Raw genomic sequence first — 20,413 nt, 5'->3', positions numbered from 1 at the left:
TAATTCATCCTGTTATAGATAAACATGTAGATGTTAACATCTATATAGATAAACATCTGAGGTGTTGAAAGAGGGCAAAGGTGGATCTAAGGGTTACAAACAGGACTCTGATTTGGTTAAAACTTAGCATTAGGAAAAAAACCCAAAATTCTAAAACATTTTGTAAAGTTGCTTGAAGATACCTTTTTTTTTTCAGTTTACAAATGCTAACTATAACTTAAAAATTACTTTAAAATCCAATTTATATCGAGATTTCTTGCCAGGGATGTGATAGCAAACAGACTGGTGTTCCTTCCTTCTCTAATAGCCCCTCTGTGCTCAGCTGATGTATTATTTTAGTGATTTTTATTTAAGCAGTTGGAAAAAAAACCTGTCATAGGCAAGGCAATCTTTGACAGCATAACAGCTTGTGTGAGCTTGTTTGCTAGTTGGCAAACTGGCAGGAAATAAAGGGTCACAATGAGTAGAAACAGACTCAGGTGAGGTTAGAAGGGGAACACGTTTGGAATTACAAACAGCATCAGGACCAGGGTGTGTGGAATCCAAATAGGTGGTGGAAAACAGCCTGTGCAGGGTAAGGTTGTCAACAAGGCTGTGGAAAAAGGGGATAATGGGCATGAGGAGAGCCCAGTGTCTGGTGATGTAAAGTCAGGAGCAGTGTTCTGAAGACAGAGGAAGGTGTTTGTGGAGCTGAGCAGAGCACACATAACAACATGTGCTCGCTTTGAAGGTAAAAACAGTGTGTGGCAGGGGCAAGAGCTAACAAGGTCCCACGGTGTGTAAACAGAGGGATCAGGTATAAATCAAGAGAGATAATGTTGCTCTGCTGTAAAGCCCCAGTAAGACTGCAAGTGGAATATTGTGTCCCATGCTGGACTGGCAGATGAAAAATAAAAACAAACCTAAACAGGCTATTTTGATTCCTGGAAGGTAGGAAGAGGGAAAAAAAGCTTATTTTAGGATTAGAGTGTTTGTCTTATGAGGGAGGATCCTTACAAGACATGGAGTGCAAGAGGAGTTGATTGCAGTGGGTGAGTGCTTCCAGAGCCCTGCTGCCACCTGGGAGGGAGCAACGTGAAAAATGCAGCAGAGCTGTGGAGTGAGCAGCTGGGATGGCCTTGTGTCCATTGTAAATTCATGATGTGCATTAAAAGGGAGTTTCTTTTCAGGACACCAAGGATGAGCTTTTATTAATATCAGCTGAAGTGACTGCAGCAGGCAGTGCTGACATTTAAAGACAAAAATATCATATTGCTGTTGATTCCAGTAAGCTTTCTGCTGGCCCTCTAATTGAGAAATTTGGCTGAATAAAGACCAATAACAAAACTATTGATTGACTTTATTCTCTTTGAAGGGTCACATTTTCATCCAAAATGTATTACAGGATATGACCTTTGCAAAGCAGGTTTCTTTGTTAAAAATGTCCTGGTAGCATCATGGGTTGACACAAAGGTAACAAAGATGCTTGACTGCTGTGATGGCAGATACTCTCTTTGTATGTGCCTGTCACCACTGCTTAATATCTAAAAGGACAAAATCTTCCTAACACAAAGGAGAAGGAAAGAAAAGCTCATAGAGAAGACAAAGAGTGCAACAATTTATGGTAACCTGCCCAATAACACAAAATTATTTTAAAAAGCTGGCAGGGCATTGTGCTGGTTGTGTGAGAAGTGCACAGGTGCATCTTTTTGCAGAGGGAGCAACCAGCACAGCTTTTGGCAGCTTTTTTCTGTTCTAAACAGCCCAAAGCAGTCAGGTGAGGTGCAAGCTGCTGCCAGTGATTATTGCTTGGAAACTTGGTGGGTTTGTCTTTTGACACTAAAACTTTTGCTTTAATAGTAATGGTTCAACATTACCACTGGTAGTGCAGCAGTTCACTCTTGAGTCTTCACTATTGAAATCTTCACTATTTTTTTTAGCTTCCAGCACAAGAACACTGATATTTAGCAGAGGGTCTTTTTCAGTTTTCTGAAGTGGGGAGATGATTTTAGATGCAGGAAAATAATTTTGGTTTATTTTGTTTTGTTTTGTAAGTCAGTGTTGGCTAATGTTCAGGAGCACAATATTCCTGGGTCATGTTTGGGAAAAACACAAGGCTGCTAGCCAAGTTATGTTGTTCACGTCACTGGAAAGCAAGCACAGGCTATGAAATGTGCATGTAGATTTTTTTTTAATTTTATTTTAAATTGTGGAATAGGTGAAGTTGGTTCCAAATTTACTTGAAGAAGTTTTTTATCTAGTTTCTCTCAGTGTATGGTACTCAATGTGGCCAACATCCTTTGGCTGTCAGGAAATTTTGGTGCTGTTTGTAATTTTTTATGGTGTGGGGCTGTGGTAAGGAAGAGCTTTGCTCTTAAAGTCCCAGTATAATAAATAGCCAAACACTAAATCCTGTAGTTTTCCTGTCCAAAAGGTACCAATTCTTTGTTTCCTGAAGCTTTACTAAACAAAAATGATACTTTTACTTGTTGTGAAAAAAACCCAGAAGAGCAAGGTATTGTTATCATGGTTCTATAATGCCAGTGTTTTGCAAACAACTAAGAATATATTGTTTCCAATATTTATCTAAAATGATCTTGTTGTGTTTATTTTAGATGAACTTGCAAATTCATCAGAAAACAGATTATCCTTGGAAGATCTCTTCAGAAAAGAGTTTGTAGTTCATAATCCAGAAGCCAAATGGATTAATGGTAAGTTCATAAACTCTCACTTAATTTGAAACTAGGTAAAAATTTTAAGTCTTGAATGATATTATCCAGTCACTGAGGGAAAAAAAAAATAAAATCAGTTAAAATTTCAAACCCTCTTGGAATTGGCCAGTGTCCCAGTTTTCCTTCTTACTCTGAATCACGTCTCTTGCATTAATTTTTGAAGTGGCTTTCTAATTTTAAAGCTCTGTCTAGTAGAAACCCATTAAAATGATCTGTTCATGCTCCTGACTCAGTTGGAAGCAGTGATGGAGAATTGTGTTTAAGAACTGGATCTTGTTTGTGGATTTGCAGGAAAATCAACTCTATTAATATCTGAACTTTGGGGTTTGGGAACTGGTTCTCTTTGCATCTAAAAAAGACTTGAATATTTCAATGTACTTGTACAGTCATTTATACTTTTACAATATACTCGTACATAATTTTCTGATGACTACAAATTGTATTTAGTATTCTGATTTACTAAATGATTTGTGCTTGGCATGCAGATTTCTCTAAAAATTAAGTTTTAATGTAAAAAAGAAAACAAATTCAAACTCTTTTTTTTCAACTCGTTGACTTCCTTTTCTCTTGCTGCCATACCTTGTTCGCTTTCTCTCTGTAAGAAATGTACAGGTAATGCAGTAGCAACTGTCTGGTTTGTGTCATTGTGGTAATCTGGGTGTTCCTGACAGAATCAAAGAAATGAGAACAGGATTTGTGCAAAACTGAGCAAGACAAAACTGCTGTGGAGTGCTCTGTGCAAGGCAGGAGTCTGGCAGTCTGTGGCTGTGTGTGTAAATTCAGAATGACCTTGCATGGAAATAATGCTTCAATTATATCAGCTTTGGCATTCAACTGTAACTAGAACTGCTTTACTTAGCAGGGAGTTCTGTGATTGAATTATTGCTTTGTGATAAACTCTGAAGAATGAAGTGGGTATAATAAACATAAGTGCATTTAAAAGCAAAAGCATAAAAAGGAGAAAAGTATGGTCAATCTTTTTTTTTTTTTTTTTTTTTTTTTCCCAGCACCTGTATCTGTTGTTATTTGTAAGCCATTAGTTTAGGGCTAAGAGAAGGGACACTCAGTTTAGTTTCCTCTCACTTTTGCTGAGTTGTTTTTAGTTTCTTCTTTGGACTGGTTTCTGTCTGCAGTCAGTGCTAAAAAATGTGATACTGAGTAAAGCTGGAACAGTTCTGTTGCCAGGAGGAGCAGTTTCTTGTGTTTTTGCTAATGAAATCATAAAAGCATGTTTTCAATTTGCTTTTCTCTGTTAAATTCACAAAACAGCTGCTTCTGACCCCACCCAATTTAAAAAACACTGGTTCTAATTGTCAAATAAAGTTATCCCAGGCCCAGTATTGTAAAATAAAGGGGTCACTAAAAGCAGGTAAGTACATAGTGGAAGAACATCATTATGCTGGTTCTATCCATTCCTCTTGTTACTTAAAAAATCCATGAAATTATTCTCCTAAGAACTCTAGTAGTTCCTCATAACATGTGCATAATATTCTATGCATAAAAGTAGTACTAATTTCAAAACCCAGGACAATAAAACTAAAAGGCTGTGGATGGAGCTACATTAAATATTGGTGAAGCTATAAAACATGTAGTTAATTGTATTTCTTAACTCTCTTCTACAGCCTGTAATAACAGCAAAGCTTTTTTTATGAGTTTTCCAGATGTGGTAAAAAAGAAATGCAGAATTTGATGCTGTACTCTTGCTTGGATACAGGTTTTTCCTGTGGTCTTCAAAATCCATCTTAAAAAGCTCCTACAGTGAAATAGAAAATTTCATTAGCATCATGCAGAAATATAATTTGTATTAGTATCATGCAAAAAATTGTTGTAAACAATCCAATGTAAAAGGTATGAGATTGTACAGGTATGAACTTTTCCATCTCTTGAAAATAATATTAGAAATGCTATTTATTAGAGGAAGGCCCCGTGTTTTATTAACAGTACACTGGCACTAATATCCAGTCTTTCTGCAATGATGGTTTTCTGAGTCCGTGTGAAAACTTCTAAGCTTTTTACATTAAACTCAGGTGTTCTCCTGAGTTTATTGGCCAAAGAAACAGTGAAGTCCATTAGTACAAAAAATAGGAGGAAAGAATGACCATTTTGTTTATTAGAATGTGTGTGTAGGAGAAGTAAAGAAAAAGTGGGAGTAATTAAGGATTTATGAATTTTTAGTATTTTTGATAAACACAGAAAAATTATGTATAGGTTTTGGGATTTTTTTTTTAATAGCCAGTATAGTTAATGATATCCAATATATTGGGCAATAAAAAACCCCAAGGAATAGTTTTGCAAAGCAGCATTTCTGCTTCCTGCTTCTATTTTTATTTTTTAAGACTTTATTTCCTGGCAGTGTGGCATTGCAGTGATGGCATTATATGCATGGAAAATGAAATACATAAGTTCAGATTCATTACTGTGGAGCTGGAGGGGAGCATTTGGCACTTTCTTTGGATATTGGCAGGATAAGTGAACTCTGCACAGGATGATTTTAGCAGAAAATAAATAGCTACTTACTACCTTTTGCTCCTCTTGGAATGGGATATTTTGTATCCATCTGAAAGTTTTATCATCTTTCCCTCCTGGGAAGGGGTAGGGATAGAAATTGAAAAAGTGGCTCCTGCTGTAAGCAGTGTCTTCAGGGTCTGGAGCATGTTTTGTAGAAAAACAAAAGGAAAGATTTAAGGATTTCAAGTGGTGGATGAATCACTGTGTCCTTAGGTAAGGTCTGCTATTTAACTGCTGCCCTTTAATGAAACTTTCCCTAGTGATCTTTGCATTTCTCTGACATTATCTTCCAATCTTGCATTATTTCTTCCTTGTTTGAAAGCTCCTCCACTACAAACCCCATCCCCATGCAGCTATTTCTAGACTGCTCTTTAATAAGAGCAGCCCTTAAATGCAGATTTTTTTTACAGTCCATTTCCTTTCCTGCTTGAAACTGAGTCCACAATTTTATGGGCTTGCCACCGAAGTTAATAATTATGCAAATGTCGAAAGTTGGAGAGAAGATGTTGGTCTTTATCTGAGATAATCAGATGTTGCTGAAGAAAATAAAAGAAACACTATGAGCTAGTCTTAAAAGTGACAAAATATATTCCCATTTTATATAGTATGTGAAGATGTACCTGTGCAGATATCCAGATTTCTTCTTCATTTTTTTTCTTTCTATTTTGTTTTATTTCAAAGGCAATATATATATTTTTTTTTAACCTGACTTGGATTTTTTTTCTCTTTGAAAGAATTTACATAGAATAAGAAAATAGGGATGATAGCCAGTAATTTTGTTGTAAATAACTTAGTAGGGCACTAAACATTGTCAGTTTTAAATCTGATTACTTTGGCTGTAAAAGGACATGTTGGAGAGTACACAAAACCATCTAATTCCAGTTAGGTGGAAAAGTGTTTAATTTCAGAAGGCATTCCAGTTGTCTGGCTTAGTTTTGGAGACCTTGAATGAGAGTACATCTCCCTCAAGCATTATTGATCTTCAGGTTTTCTAATAGGAAATAAGAATTTAAAATGCTGCCAGTGAATAATGAATGTGAATGTGTCAGGTTGAACCTGACAGCTCATTGGGGCAGAGTGAAGAATTTTTTCAGGATATTTTCCCAATTTCTCTCAAGTTACTTAGAAATGTGTGTGCTGCCCTTGGGGAAATACTGAGGACTCAACACATTTCCATTCTTTTACTGAGGTCTGTACTTACATCTCCTGTTCCAGGGACTATAGCTGTAAATGACAATAAAATTCAAAATATTTTTGTGTATTCCTCTGTGAATAGATGAGTTGCTTTAATTTTTTTTTCTGTTCAGACATTCTTTGCCAATCTTTGCTGTACATGATGGAGTGCACTGGCTCCTTGGTGGCACTGTCAGATGGGTGTAGAGGCAGCACAGTGACAGGATTTTTCATACATTTGAATAAAGAGTGTGTGTTTTTGTGTGTGTGTATGTGTTTTTTGTGTATGTGTTTGTGTGTGTGTGTGTTTTCTCTTATTGTAAATCCCTGTTTTGGAATTAGGTTTATCACTTTTTCCACCATAAAATCCAAGGTTGTGCCAGCAGTCCCAGCAGGCACACCCTGTTCAGATTTAATTTTCAAAGCTAATAATTTTTAATACACATACATATTTTCATGGCGAAGATTCTTCAACTTTTTGTTTGTTTGTTTGTTTCTTCCCCATTTACAGTTTTAATGCGTTTCTTTGGACATTATAAAAAACAACTCCGTCCAAGTCAAAAATATTTTCACTCCAGGTGTTTTTTTTTTTTAACTCAAGCCTTTGCATTAGATTTATTTACTTGTTTTATTTTTTTGTTTTTATGATGTTTCCAGATTTCCTGTATCAGCCTCAGCAGAAGCTGTCATTTGCTGAGTAATTGCCAGTTCTGATGTGGGCATCTTTATTTTCATGCAGTGAGGAGAAAAGAGAGCAGGTGATGACACTCCTTTTGAACATCAGAGAAAACATGGGACTGGTTTAGGGAGGAAATACTTCTGCTCCCCACATTTATTTTGAAAACATTTATTTTGTTTAGTAGTTTCTTAAAAAAAAAAAAAAAAGAGAATTATCATTTTAAAGCATTCCTACTTTACAGTTGATGAGTGGTTTCACTGCCATGTTTTGTAGACTGTGTATTACAGTTAACATGGAAAGATATGACCTGGCTGAAGAAATACTACTTCAGCTTCTCATAACATGTTTTCTTTCCTTAAAGAGAAACTGAGAGAGTGTCTGCCCATAATTTTACCTGTGGCTGTCCCTGGCACGTTTCTCATGCTGTACACTGCCTTTGTCACCTGAGGAGGGAAATGTGCAGGCAGTGGCCTGTGCTGGAGCTGCTGCTTCCCTTGGGTCCCTCTTGCCTCTTGTCCATCCTAAAAAATAAAATCAACAGTGGGCCTGGGAAACCTGCCATGAAGGTGGTTGAAACTGCTTTTAAATGATTTATAATAGAAATGGAAGTGTTTTGGATTAGATTCCACAGTAGCACATATGCCAACTTTGTGCTTTAAAAATATGGTTTAAAACATTTAGCATTTCTTAAAAGAAGCATTTCCTGTGTGTGAGATAAACACGAACTTGTTTTCACAGAGCTGAGTGTGTTGTGGTGTTTGTCAGTGGATATGGGTCAATGCAAGAAATAATCCAGCACTGAGCAGTAAGAGAAGAGATTCTGCTCCAGAAATGGAGTTGGATTGAAGCAAAGAAACACCTCTTTTAGAATTACACATCTATGAGTGTTGGTATTACCCTTGCAATCAGGGATGGATATTAAGAGTGAAAATATGTTATTTTATTCCCTAAATGAGATGGGAGTGGGAAGTGGCCAGGCTGGAGTGCAGCCATGGTGCAGGAGTGCCCTGGTGGTGTAGCAGGGGCTGTTTGGTGCTCACAAATTTGCTGTGATGTTAATTAATTAATTAATTAATCAACTAATGCTTTTGGGCAGAAGTGAAGAGGGGTGTGCTCAGTGTTACTCATGCCAGCTCTGCACAGAGCTTTCATTTTTTGTTGGAATCTGTCTGTGCAGAGCCTGGAGCTGGAAGCCAGGCCTGGGAGTTGTTTTGTTGTCTCTTCTCTGTGAAGGTTTTATTTCTGAAAGGCAGCAGAGGGGGTTGCACTTTGATTCTCTGTGCTGCAAAATGCAGCCTGTGGAAGAACAAGTAAAAAAAAAAAAAAATCCTAAGATATCACTCCAGTCTTTGGAGGCTTTCAGCTGAAATTCTTATTTCCTAAAAGTCCAGCAAGTGTGAAATACACACCCAAGTTTTGCCAAGTCTGAAGGCAATGTTTTGGGAAAGGCACAGAAAATTTGAGAAGATACATAAAGCATCTCCAGGCTGGCTGATATTTCTCTCAGAAACTGCTAAGAAGGGGAATAAAAGGCTTGATTGATACCATTCCACTGATTTATTAAAATAACTTCTTAAACAAAAGAATTTAAACAATGTTTTTGTGAAACAGATTGAGTGATTCAATTCTCTCATTAGGGAACAGACTGGAGGAGTTTGGGGCTGTGTTTGTGCTGATGCAAAAGATTTTCTGTGAGCCAGCTGTGGGTGGGTAATTGGTCATTCAGGGAAAGGTTGTGGAGGTACCACCCCTGTACCAAGAATAATGTGCATTGTGGTGTCCTTTGCTCCAGGAATTGTGGTTTCTCCAGCAATGGACATTTCGGTTTAGCAAGAATTTTTATTTTTGTGGGTGGTCTGGTGTTTTGTCTTCATTAAAATTCTTTCTTCCACTGCGTGTAACACAGTAAGGTAATTTAATCAGTAATTTTTCCTTTTGGCTCTGGTCTATTTAAACCATTTTAATCAGTGGCTGTTTCACCTGATCTCCCTGCCCCAGCCCACTGTCAGGACCTGCTGCAGGGACTGTGCCCCTTTCTGCTCTCCTGTAATTGATGTCCCCAAGGTGCCACATTTCTGCCTCCTCAGGAGCAGATCTGGGCAGTTTCTGCTCAGCTCAGTTAATCCCTGTGGCTGCATCAATACTGCTGCCACTGTTAATGATGGTGAACAGGAATTAAACAGTGCTGAGCATTCAGGGCCATTAACTTGTGTCACTACTGGATTCTGCAAATGACTTCTCCCATCCTTCACCAACATTCTTTGTACACCAGGACAGCATTGTGTTATTGTGACTTCTGCAGTATCCTGACTCTTGTTTTCTCTCTAGCATCACCATTAGTGATTGCAAATTTTTTTTCCTGGCCATTTTTTTTTGACATTTTGTTTATTTTTTAGTAGGTGTGTTGTATTCTCTCCACAGAATACTTGAAATATATTTTCCTTAAGAGTCCTTGCTTCTTGGAACAACTTACATCTAGTTGTATTTATTGAGATGTGGCCTGATTCCATGCTAGCTGAAATCTCTAGGTATGAGACAAAAATCCAGAGACTGGGACACAAGTCAGGAAAAAATGAAATCAGATATTCCAGCTAGTGGGAGGTCAAACTACCTTTTGCCACCAATAGCCAAACACACAGCTAATCATTGCAATCCTTCTTAAAATTATGTCCCTATTGATTTTTTACTTATTCCACAGCCCAAAGCATTAAGAATTTAACAAAGACATCAATATCCTTAGCAAACATTTACACAGGGAGAGTGTATCTGTTGCACGAGGTGTCTTTTGAAAGAGATTAGCAGAATGATTTACATTTTCTAATCAGTATTTCTGGATAGTAACCTAATGCTGAAAGGTTAAGTACATCAGTTCTGTGTGTGAAGCCCTGGCAAAGAGGACCAGACACTAAATAAACCTGAGTTCTCCCTGTTTATTGAAGCAAAACTCTCCTGAGTGCAGTGCAGGAGGAAGTTTAAATATTCCCATAGTTTCCATAGTGATGTTGGTGGAACAGGGAGGCCTTTTCTCAGTAACACATTTCTGGCTAGGCCAGCAGTCCTTAATGTGATCAACAAGTCCAAACTGAATGTGCTACACCATTACTCCTAGGATGCAACAGCCCCCCAGGGCGAGTATTTTTGTTGCATGAGCAGAGCTGAGCAGTGGATGGAGCGTTTTGGAATGGTGACAGATGGTGGGTGCTCCACAGCAGACTCTGAGCTCCCTCCAGGCTTCCACATTGTGTTTTCTTACTCATCAAGACCTCGGGGATGTGTCTGTGTGCTCCAGCAGGCTCAGGGACACAGGGAGGGTGATATTCTCACCCTCAGCCTGCTTGTTGAGCTTTCCCCACTTGTCACCAGCACAGAGTGTACCCAGCGCCCAGCTGGAGCTGCAGTCCTTGGGGTGGCCAGTTCACTTTTCCTTTGGAAACTGCTGTTTATACCTCCAGCTGGCTTCATGGTCCTTCTTAAAGGCTCATTTAAATCTGCTCTGATTTGTTCATCAGCAATTGGATTTTCTTCAAAGGGGTGCTGGGCAGGAGAGGGATAACCTGGACTTGTAGCTGTGTGCAGCAGCAGCACAGCTGGTTGATTCTGCCTTGTTTCCATTCCCCTAAACCAAATCCTTGAATTTTTGTCAGTTTTCTAGACACTTTAACAAACACTAAGTTGTGTTTTGTAGCAGATAAGTAAGCTGTACAGTGCTTAAAGTCAATATCTCTAAAAGCCAAAGTTTTACATTTCTAATCCTTACATTTTGTTGTTCATTCATGTTTTTTTGGATTAAGAGGCAGTAAAACCAGTGCTTTCTAAACCATTCTGTCTAGCTCAAATGTTTGCATAATGGATCATTAAAAATTACATTTTTAAACACATTTGTATCTATGAAGATATATATACACATAAGTTTATTTCACTTTTAGTCCTTTTTTAGCTCTCTTTAACTGATTCCATTGTGGCAGATTTCAGAGACACTGACTCATATTTGCCACTCACCCATCCATTTTCCTGGTCTGTTTTGCCCTGGACAGGGTTATTCTTCTTATGAAAATCTGGCTGGCACTTGAACAATTTTGCTTGTTACCTCTTTCAGTGTGATGCAAAAGGACTTAAGTAGGTTTAGTATGTTAAGGTTTTAGTATCTTTGGGAAAGTATGTTTGGATTTATCTGTCTACATATACTGAGCTCATGTATTTGGGATCCTTTCAAGGTCTATTAAGTGCAATTCTCACAATAAAGCGTGAAGTGCAGTGAGAACAACAGTGCTATGAACTTGAAATTATTTTTGACAATTGGCTTTAATTACATTTTTAATTTACTGCTGTAGAAATCAAATGTGTGCCCCATACTTTCTGTGTGGCACTGCAGTGTTGAGAGGAACCTGAAGCAACTTGATCTTTGCTTGTTTCTGCAATCTGACAAAGTTTATAGGCAATTTGTATGAGAAACTTGTAGCTGGTAATCATTAGAGTAGCCATGCATTGTTTTTCCACATCTGTAAATATAGATTGGCTTTGACCCACTAATATTGCAGTACAAACTCAGAGTCTCTTTAGTGAGATAAATTAAACTCCAGGCACCTTGTGAAAAAACTATTACTCAAACAGGGGAATGGGAGAATCAATCAGGTTTCTGACGGAATTTAGATATCAGCCTCCCATGCTAAGAGTCATTTAACTTTAACCCAGTTTTTGCCTGTGTTTTCCATGATATCTTTCTCCTCAGGGATGAAGCATGTCTTTAGTTTTTAGGAGGGTGTCCATAGTTGAGACTTTGATAAGATGCAGAGCATCTTATTTAACTTTGCCTCAAAGGGAAATGCAGAGTGTGCTTTCTGCAATTGCAGCCCACTTTAGCCATAGGACTGACTGAATTTCTTCTGCATGTGGAATATGGATGTTTAAGTTCAGCCAAAGCTACTTGGAAGCCTAAAGTTTTCTGCAAATCTATAACTTGCATTTTTAAAGTAAAAATTTGAAGCACTTTTAAAATGTGGCTGTGAAAACCCAGGACTTTTGGGTTGTCATTGTGAGCAATAGCAATACATGGAGCAGGTAAGAGAATCTCTTTTATTGCAGGACTGGCACTACATGAGAATTAGTTTGACTAATTTCATAAGCTGGTTTTTGACCCCATCCTAGAGCAGCTGTCTCTGGGATAAAAAGGCAGCTTCGTTTCTTCTCAGGCCTGGAGTCTTGTCTGCCAGACTGGGTCTATTAATTCTGTAATGATGGTTCAGATAATTATGAATTTGTTATCAGGATCTCAGATGAGATGGCTCATCTGTAAAGGTCACTAAGCTGTCAGATTCAGAGGGACAGGTATGGTTGGCTGCAGATACATTTGTTAGAAATATTTTCTGATGCTTTCTTTTTTTTTTTTGGTTTTCACTTGCAAGTTTTGTATGGAGTGTATTCTGCATGAACTTAGTGAAGAAGGTTTAGATAGTTTGCTTCAGCTTTCTCACACTTTGGACAATGTGAATTTTAATTTTGAATGTTGAAATCTTATCTTTGGCATAATAATTTCATTTTGACATTATTATTTTAATGTGTTTTATATTACTTGGCAACACTATTTTATTAATGCAAAAATGATGCATTGTATTATTGGAGTGAACAGTTCAACATTTAAAAACAAGTATTTCAACATATTCTATTTGTAATTCTGAGGAATATTTTAACTAGAAATTGTGATATATGAAGTTTTCAATTTATTCTAATTTGGAATAAAAATGATTGCCTTTTCCAATATTTATTCCTCTCTATGGGCAATGTAGAGAAGGAGGCTCTAAGCTACATTATCAATTAAAGCACATTATAAATTTCCCAAACTATGATGTCATGTTCCATGAATGGAAATCTGTTGCAGAGTGGATATTATAATCTGCAGCATTTCCATTGGTTCTTGATAGATCCCAGATGCACAGAGATATGGAAATGGGCTCCTGTTATGAGGTGCTTCAAAGGTAGATGCTAATTCTTTGCTTTCTGGGCAACTGCACATGTAATGAAATTTATGTCAGCTATGAATTTTTATCTTTTTTCCATTTTCATACCCAGTGTTGTACCTTGTCCTCCTAGAGGCAAGGACTCACTGTTCCAGCAAGTTAGGTTTTCTTTTTTTAGCAATTTAAAATGGTCTTATAACATGTTACATAAATGTTCCTCTCTGCTTAAATACTCTGCCCTTTTCTCTAGCTATTTTCTGAGCTCTTATTTTGATAAACTGTTAATTGAAAACAATTTCAAACTCTAACTTCTTGCTGAAGACCTTGATTAACTCATGCATGTTACTATATTTGAAATAACAGCAACAGTTCTGCTGTATTCTTCCAGAATTTATAATGTTAAATTATATTTTTACCTACTTAGCTAAAATCAGGGCAAAGAGTATTGAGAAAGAGCTGAAAATGAAGATAAATGAATTTTTTACTTGAGTTACTGCCATTGCCACTATCATTGTTCGATGACTTGTAAATGGAAGTAGAGGCAGACAATATGTCTTTCAGGATTAAATAGTTTCTGACTCACTGCCATCTTCAAAATAACCTTTTATTAATTTTAACCAAACACTTTTTGAGTACAGGATGTGTCTGTCCTGAGTACTGCAACACACAACCACGGATTGCCTCACCTCTAGATTAAAATATACTCTGAGTTAACAGTTGTTTTTATTTTGTTCCTCATTATGACACTGAACAAGTCTGAATATTCAATAATTTACAATTTTTTTTTCTGTTTGCTCGGTGATTTTCTGGATTGGGTAAGGCCAGGAAATAAAATGGATTTGAAGCAGGGTTTCCTTTTATCTGAGAGCAGGACTTTGCAGGGCTGGGAGTGGGAAAGAGGCATCATTGACAGCCTGACTCCAGGCTGCTCTGTGAGAGTCCCTTTGTTGGAAACCATGACATTTCCTCATTCCCTACACTGGTAATGTGTTGGATGAAGGTTATTTTAGTTCTTAGTAAGAGTGGAGATTGACTTAGTATCTGCTTTAGTCCCTGCTTATTAAACAAACCATAAAAACCTTCAGAGCAAAACTTCTCAAGCAACTTCATTCAGTAACTCAGAGTGCCCTGATATATCTGCAGCTACTCATTCCTTTAGTAGTGAACTTCAGCACAGTGTCATATTTTAAAAATATATTTCATTTTTACAGTGACTCAAAAAAGGAAATTTGGATATTAATTTTTAATTAAAATTTAAAAAATGCTTGGGAGTTTTTGTTATTTCAGGCTGTTCCAAGCTCCATCCAACCTTGAATGGCACCACCTCTCACAGCAGCCTGTTCTGGTAAAAAGAGTAAAAAACTTCTTCGTTTTTCCTGATCTAAATTGATAATCTTTTAGCTTCAAAGCTTTATCCCTTGTCCCGTTGGAAAAGACCCTGCTAAAAAATGATAGATAATCAAGATCTAGCAAAACAGTTTGTGGTGGCTGAACTCACAGTGATTCTTTGGGAGGGTATTAAAGAAAGGACCACAGAGACGAATTGCCTGATTATATCTTTCCCAGAACAGCACTGAAATTTTCTTTCAATAATGGATTATTTTTAAGCATTTTACCATGACAGCCTTTAATTATAAGGGTGATTATTTTTACTGCATTTTGTGATGTATTTTTTTTACATAATAGCAAACTGATTTGCTGCGTTCAGTTCTTCCAGTGAAGGAGAAATATTTTTTAAGTGCTTAATCTGAATTTAAATTAATGCAAACCTTTGTACTCAGCTTGCATAGCATGCAAACGATAACTTCAGAAAAATACAGCTTTGTGACACACTGATTACTTTAGTAAAGATAGAAGTATATTCTCCCTTTGATGAGTGTGTCTAACTTCCATTAGTGCTAATGGGACTTATGCATTTATGCTTTGAAGAGTCTACACTCCAATTAGTTATAACACTTAAAGGAAATGTGAAATGTTGTTGAAAGCAGAGATTCTTTAGTGTTGAAATGGGTTTTTTTTTTCTGAATTTCTCTCCTGTTCCCTGTTGCTCTGTGAATGCTTTGATGTTGACTGACATATTGTCATGAAATCTTGTAAATATGAGTATTGTGTGCAGTTGAAATCACATTGTGACATGTTGGTAGTTAAAGACATCTCACATCTAATTCCTAGATATGTAATCTACCCTCTGGCAGTCTCTCTCTTTCCCTGCTTGCCTTTAGGTGACAGCTGAATATCTGTTCCCTTGATTGATCAATTCTAAGATTAACCTCAGATCAAGTTTTACCTGGCTGAAGTTGAGATAGACAAGAGAGCTGTGTTCCTTATGCCTTGCCTTAATCTTGTTGTGAGCAGAAAACAACAAGCATCAGCAAACAGATAAATTGTCCCTGGATCCTGTGCTTCAATCTGATTGCAAACAGGAAACAACCCTTGAGAGGAGTGTGAATGGCTTGGAGGAAAACAAGGATGAGCTGTTGCTGGAAGTCACTCACACTGAAGGTGATGCAGATGAAACAGGTTCGTCTGGGAACTGAAAGCAGTTAAGCAATTAACTCTTTGAAGAGACTTGTAAGTGTAGGGGATCAGCACAAAGGGAAAGAAGATGAATCAGTTAGACTAAAGAGACCTAATTATTTCTTTTTCCTAAAAGTAGCTTATTAATATTAATCTCAGTTGCTTCTCCCTGATGTGTGACACTTGGAGGTGCCCAAGCATCTGACAAATCCTCCGTAAGGCTGAAACCTCCCTGTGAGCCACAGGGGTTATTTGGGGCTGGAGGAATACAAATTGCATTCAAACTCTGATTTGTGGAGCTCAGAACTGAGCAAGCTCAATAAGGATGTAATGATACTTTTCATATTCATTCTTGTTCACAAACAATGTAAAATTTGAAGCTGAGCTTTGCCACAAGCTGGAATCCCCAGAAGTTGGTTTTGGTTTTTTGGGGTTTCTTTTGTGCTCTTGGCCTGAGGGACTGTGGTGGTGGTAAATGCATCATCTAGAGTATCTGCCAGAAAGAGGGAGCAGGTTTCTGATTATGGTCAGGGTGTAATTTAGTTTTATTTTTGGATGTTGTGTCTGCCTGACACATTCAACCCCGTTTTATGGATTCTGTTTCTTTTTATCTCCAGTTTAATATTATCCAGAAATTTAGAGAAATTTCTTCTTGTATTTGTGTACTGAGTTTCCCATTTTCTCTTGCTGACTGAAGCCAGGCTCCATCCAACCTGGCTGCAGAGCTGCTGATGAAAATCCTGACACCCTTCACTGCAGCAGTGTGGATGTGCTGATATGAGAGTTTAGTCTGAAAACATGTAATTATGGTAATGGCAAAAGAGCAAGTGTCTGTGGGGACACAGATTTCCTCCCTTAATGCAAACAAAAGACAGTCTCAAAACTGTGAGTTCTGTTGTTTCATCTGCTAAAATGGGCAATTAATCAAGGCACCAGGAGAGAACTCTGCTGATAGTGGTGAGAGCTGGCACGGATCTTTCTAATTTGTATTGCAACAAATTGAGAGATGTAATCTCAGCAGAGGAGGATGTTTAAATAAAATTAGAGCTGTGATGTGAAATGACAAAGGGAAGAAACTGAGAGTTAAGGATGACAGTCTGTCTTATTTTAAAGCAGCTGTGAAATGGAAAAAGACCATCTCAGTGGCTTGTGTTGTGCTGACACAGATGAGCTGTCAGCCCTAACTACAGATTTCTGCCTTGGAATTTGAGTATGATATATCAATTGCACTAACAGGATATATATATTCATATATATATACAAATATATATATAAATATATAAAATATAAATAGAAATATATATTTTCTTGCTTTTGTTGTGCTTCAGCACAACTGGAGAATGGACTAAAATACTTTTTATTTAAAACAGGAACAGTCTGCATTGAGGCTGATTTACGAATATACAAATGATGTATAAATATACATGTTATATATGAATAGATTTCATCTAGACCTCTGTCTACTTACAAAAACTATGTTTGATTGGGATTAAATAATTTTTCTTTGGTGTCAGAAACCAAGATTTTTCTCTGTGGTTATGGGTATATGGTATATATTATGGTATGTTGGATCTATAACTGAAACAAAAAATAACTTTTTTCTTCTATAAAATCAATTGTCATACCTGAGTTTGGAACCAGCCTTTTTTTTTTTTTTTTTTATTTCTGTGCATGTGAACTTAAAAATTCTCTTGAATGAAGATTGGAGTGTGATGTAAATCTCTGTTTGATTCTTCACTGAGGGCCATATGCAACTATAATTCATGGTTTTTGAAGAGAGCCTGGGTGTTATAATGCATATTTTCATAAAGAAAGTCCTGTGAGACAAAGTTTGGCCGGATTAGGAAGTCACTACCTGGTAGAGGGCTGCAGTTCCTCCCTTTGCATCAATGCAAAAAGAGCTGCTGCTTTGAGCAGTAGTCTTATGGAAATAATGACCTCAGTGAAGATCTGCATCATCTCCATGATGTATTTCCTTTATCATTGTGCTTTATCAATGAGAAGCACAATCACTATCCCTGGTTTGACATGAGGAAATTAAGGCATAGTACTAAAGAAATGAAAGCAGTAGCTGAAGGAAAGAGAGGAGAATTACAAAGGCCCTGTTTCCAGGGTGGAGATGGTGGGAGATGGATGCTTCAGGCTGTGTCTGTGTCCATGAGCAGGTGAGAGCTGCAGGAGAGGGTTGTCAGAGGGAATCTCTGCTGTGAGGAGCAGCTCCACGCAGGGGGTTTATTTCAGCCCAGCTGCAGAAATGCACCAGGTGCCTCCTGGGGGAGTTTGGTTTCACCGTGCAGGGCTGCAGTGTTTCTGCTCCAGGGCTGTTCTGTGTGTGAATTGTTAAAGGGAGAGAAATGGGATGATGAGACAGGCGCCTTCCAGGAGGGGTTTGGGTGCAGCTGGCTCTCAGCAGAGCAGGGGAAGTTGCAGGAGGAAGAGATCAGGGGAGAAGATATTTGAGAGAGGAGGATAAAAGCTTTCTTGATGTCTTTTCTGGTCTGTCTTCTCTCATTTTTGAGTTCAAAGAATGTTCATAGCATCATGGGAAGGAAGTGTTTCTGCGAAGTGAATTCAGCTTTCTTTGCTCCCTTTCCTGTGCTTTTTTTATTGCAGGACATTCCTCCTCACCAGGAATATTGATTAGCCTGGGAAATCCATCATGAGCATTGTTAGAGTGATTTATCTCAATACATCTTGCATATTATAGTGATGACTGCCTTGCAGTACCAAACCCTGAGAGAAATACATTCCAGGCTTGCAAAATGTTTCTGTAAAACAATAAAATGATTTCACCCAAAACTCCTGGGTAGCAATAAAGAGTAAAGTTTAATTAAAAATAAAAAAATAAAAAATATCTGCTGATTCAATTTGCATAATATGTATGTTAAATCCTCCAGGATTTGGCTACATTGCTGATCTCTTTCAATTTGGCTTAATTGATTACCCAGAGCAATTAAAAAAATGTTTGTGGTATGTCTAGACTGACATTTACAGTTGAGTGCTAAACTCATTGCAATGGATATTTAATTGATTTGAATGAAGAGGAGAATTTTGCTTAATGATTTTTGCCTGTTTCATCTCATGGCGGCTCAGAGGTGCCACAGGGCTGATTCTGAAACCTTGCAGTAAATGGATGACTTTCATGGACTGGTATTAAAGATTGGTGCTGCATAACTTCTCTGAAAAAGCCTAAATATTCTCATTTACAGTAGGTACAACAAAACAGATTTTGATTTGTGCTGTATTTTTCAGGATTTGATGCAAAAAGGAGGGATACTCAATAACCTAATTGCAGTTTTGTGTTAGGTTTTTGGGGTTTTAGGTACTGAACACTGTGTGGTTTTTTTAAACTTGTGCCCAACACTGCAGGAAACTTATTTTTATTTAACAAGATTACTCTGAGCTAAAATTCTAGTAGAAAGTTTTTTTTTTTTAAGTGCGTGGTAATTGATGGCAGTTTTAACTTCAATGTCATGAAAAGTGCTTATTATGGTGATGCTTTTATAAAGAATGTACTCACACACCCCTGTTTCTATTGAATGAAGCTCTGGAGAGATTAAATACATGTTACTGGAGTGGAGCCACCTCTTGTCCAAGCCTCAATACAAATTTCTTCTTTGCATGCCATTTTTAAATAAGCAGTCCCCCAAAAAGCTAAAAGCAAAAAAATTAAAGTCAGTACAAAGCAATCAATTAATGCCATCTTTGAATAATAATATCTTACAGCACTGTTTAGACCTGCAATTCCATTTTGCTGACAAACTCTTTCCAATCACCTTTTTTTCATGTACACCTGTCTGTCAGTGTCTAAATGCCACTATTTAGCACTCAGTGCAAGAAAGGAGTGATTGTGCTCTAGCCAATGACAGGAATGTTGAGGGAATTCAAGTTGCTTGGAATTGCTGTTACAGGTGAATTTCGGTAGCTTTATTACTGAGCCTCCATATTTTCCCCTGCCCTAATGTCCTGCTTTATAGTTCATGATGAATTTTAGGTTAAACGTAAAGAAATGTGCTTAAGCTGGGGAAATCAGTAAAAGCCAAAGACAGAACGTTGGAATCCCTGAGTGTTGTTCTAGAAAGGGTGTTTTCATGAAAAACTAAAATTTCCTGTGCACATCAACAACCAATCAGACAGAGCTGCTTAAACAAACCAAGGGATGAGTGAAACTGTTGAGTTTGTGAGGTCCCCAGGACAAGGTGAGAGATGAGGAATCTGACTCCATGTTCTCAGAAGGCTGATTTATTATTTTATATTATATTAAAAGAATGCTATACTAAAACTATACTAAAGAAAGAGAAGGATACAGACAGAAGGCTTAACAAGAATGAATAATAAAAACTTGTGATTGACTCCTCAGAGTCTGACACAGCTGATGGTGATTGGTCATTAAGTAAAAACAATTCACATGAAACCAATCAAACATTGGCCAGTTGGTAAAGAATCCCCAGACCACATTTCAAAGCAGCAAACACAGGAGAAGCAATCAGATAATTATTATTTTCATTCTTTTCTGAGGCTTCTCAGCTTCCCATGAGAAGAAATCCTGGTGAAGGTGTTTTTCACAGAATATGACAGTGACATAAAACCAGGTCAGAATGCTCACAGCCTGTGCCCTGCTCCCTGCTGTACTGCCAGGGCAAGCACTGTGCCTGGAAACATGGCAAACCTTCAAAAGTATCTGTGTAAAAATAATTTCAAGGGAATTGCTCTGCAGAAAATGCCACTTGCCCACAGGGAGGTAACAGAGGCAAACCACTTACTCTGTAGTTGGTGAGGGATCACAGATTTAGAGCAGTTTTAGCTGACACTGTGTCCTGACAGAAACTATCTGAAAATAGTGCAAATTTGATACCCAAGGATAAAATATT

The 20,413-nt window shown here is 37.6% G+C and overlaps 1 protein-coding gene across 2 annotated transcripts in view; it reads left to right on the top strand.

Annotated features, from left to right (window-relative positions):
- DPP10 (dipeptidyl peptidase like 10) overlaps positions 1-20,413 on the top strand; it is a 436,882-nt gene that overhangs the window by 247,555 nt on the left and 168,914 nt on the right. For both annotated transcript variants that reach the window (XM_058028117.1, XM_058028116.1), the window contains exon 3: positions 2,595-2,690. In XM_058028117.1, the coding sequence (XP_057884100.1) occupies positions 2,595-2,690 (96 nt within the window). The remainder of the gene's footprint in view (positions 1-2,594; positions 2,691-20,413) is intronic.

Source organism: Melospiza georgiana, chromosome 7 (genome assembly GCF_028018845.1).
Source record: "Melospiza georgiana isolate bMelGeo1 chromosome 7, bMelGeo1.pri, whole genome shotgun sequence".
Taxonomy (NCBI): Eukaryota; Metazoa; Chordata; class Aves; order Passeriformes; family Passerellidae; genus Melospiza; species Melospiza georgiana.
The sequence above is the reverse complement of the archived record's forward strand: the minus strand, read 5'-3'. Positions and strand labels throughout refer to the sequence as shown.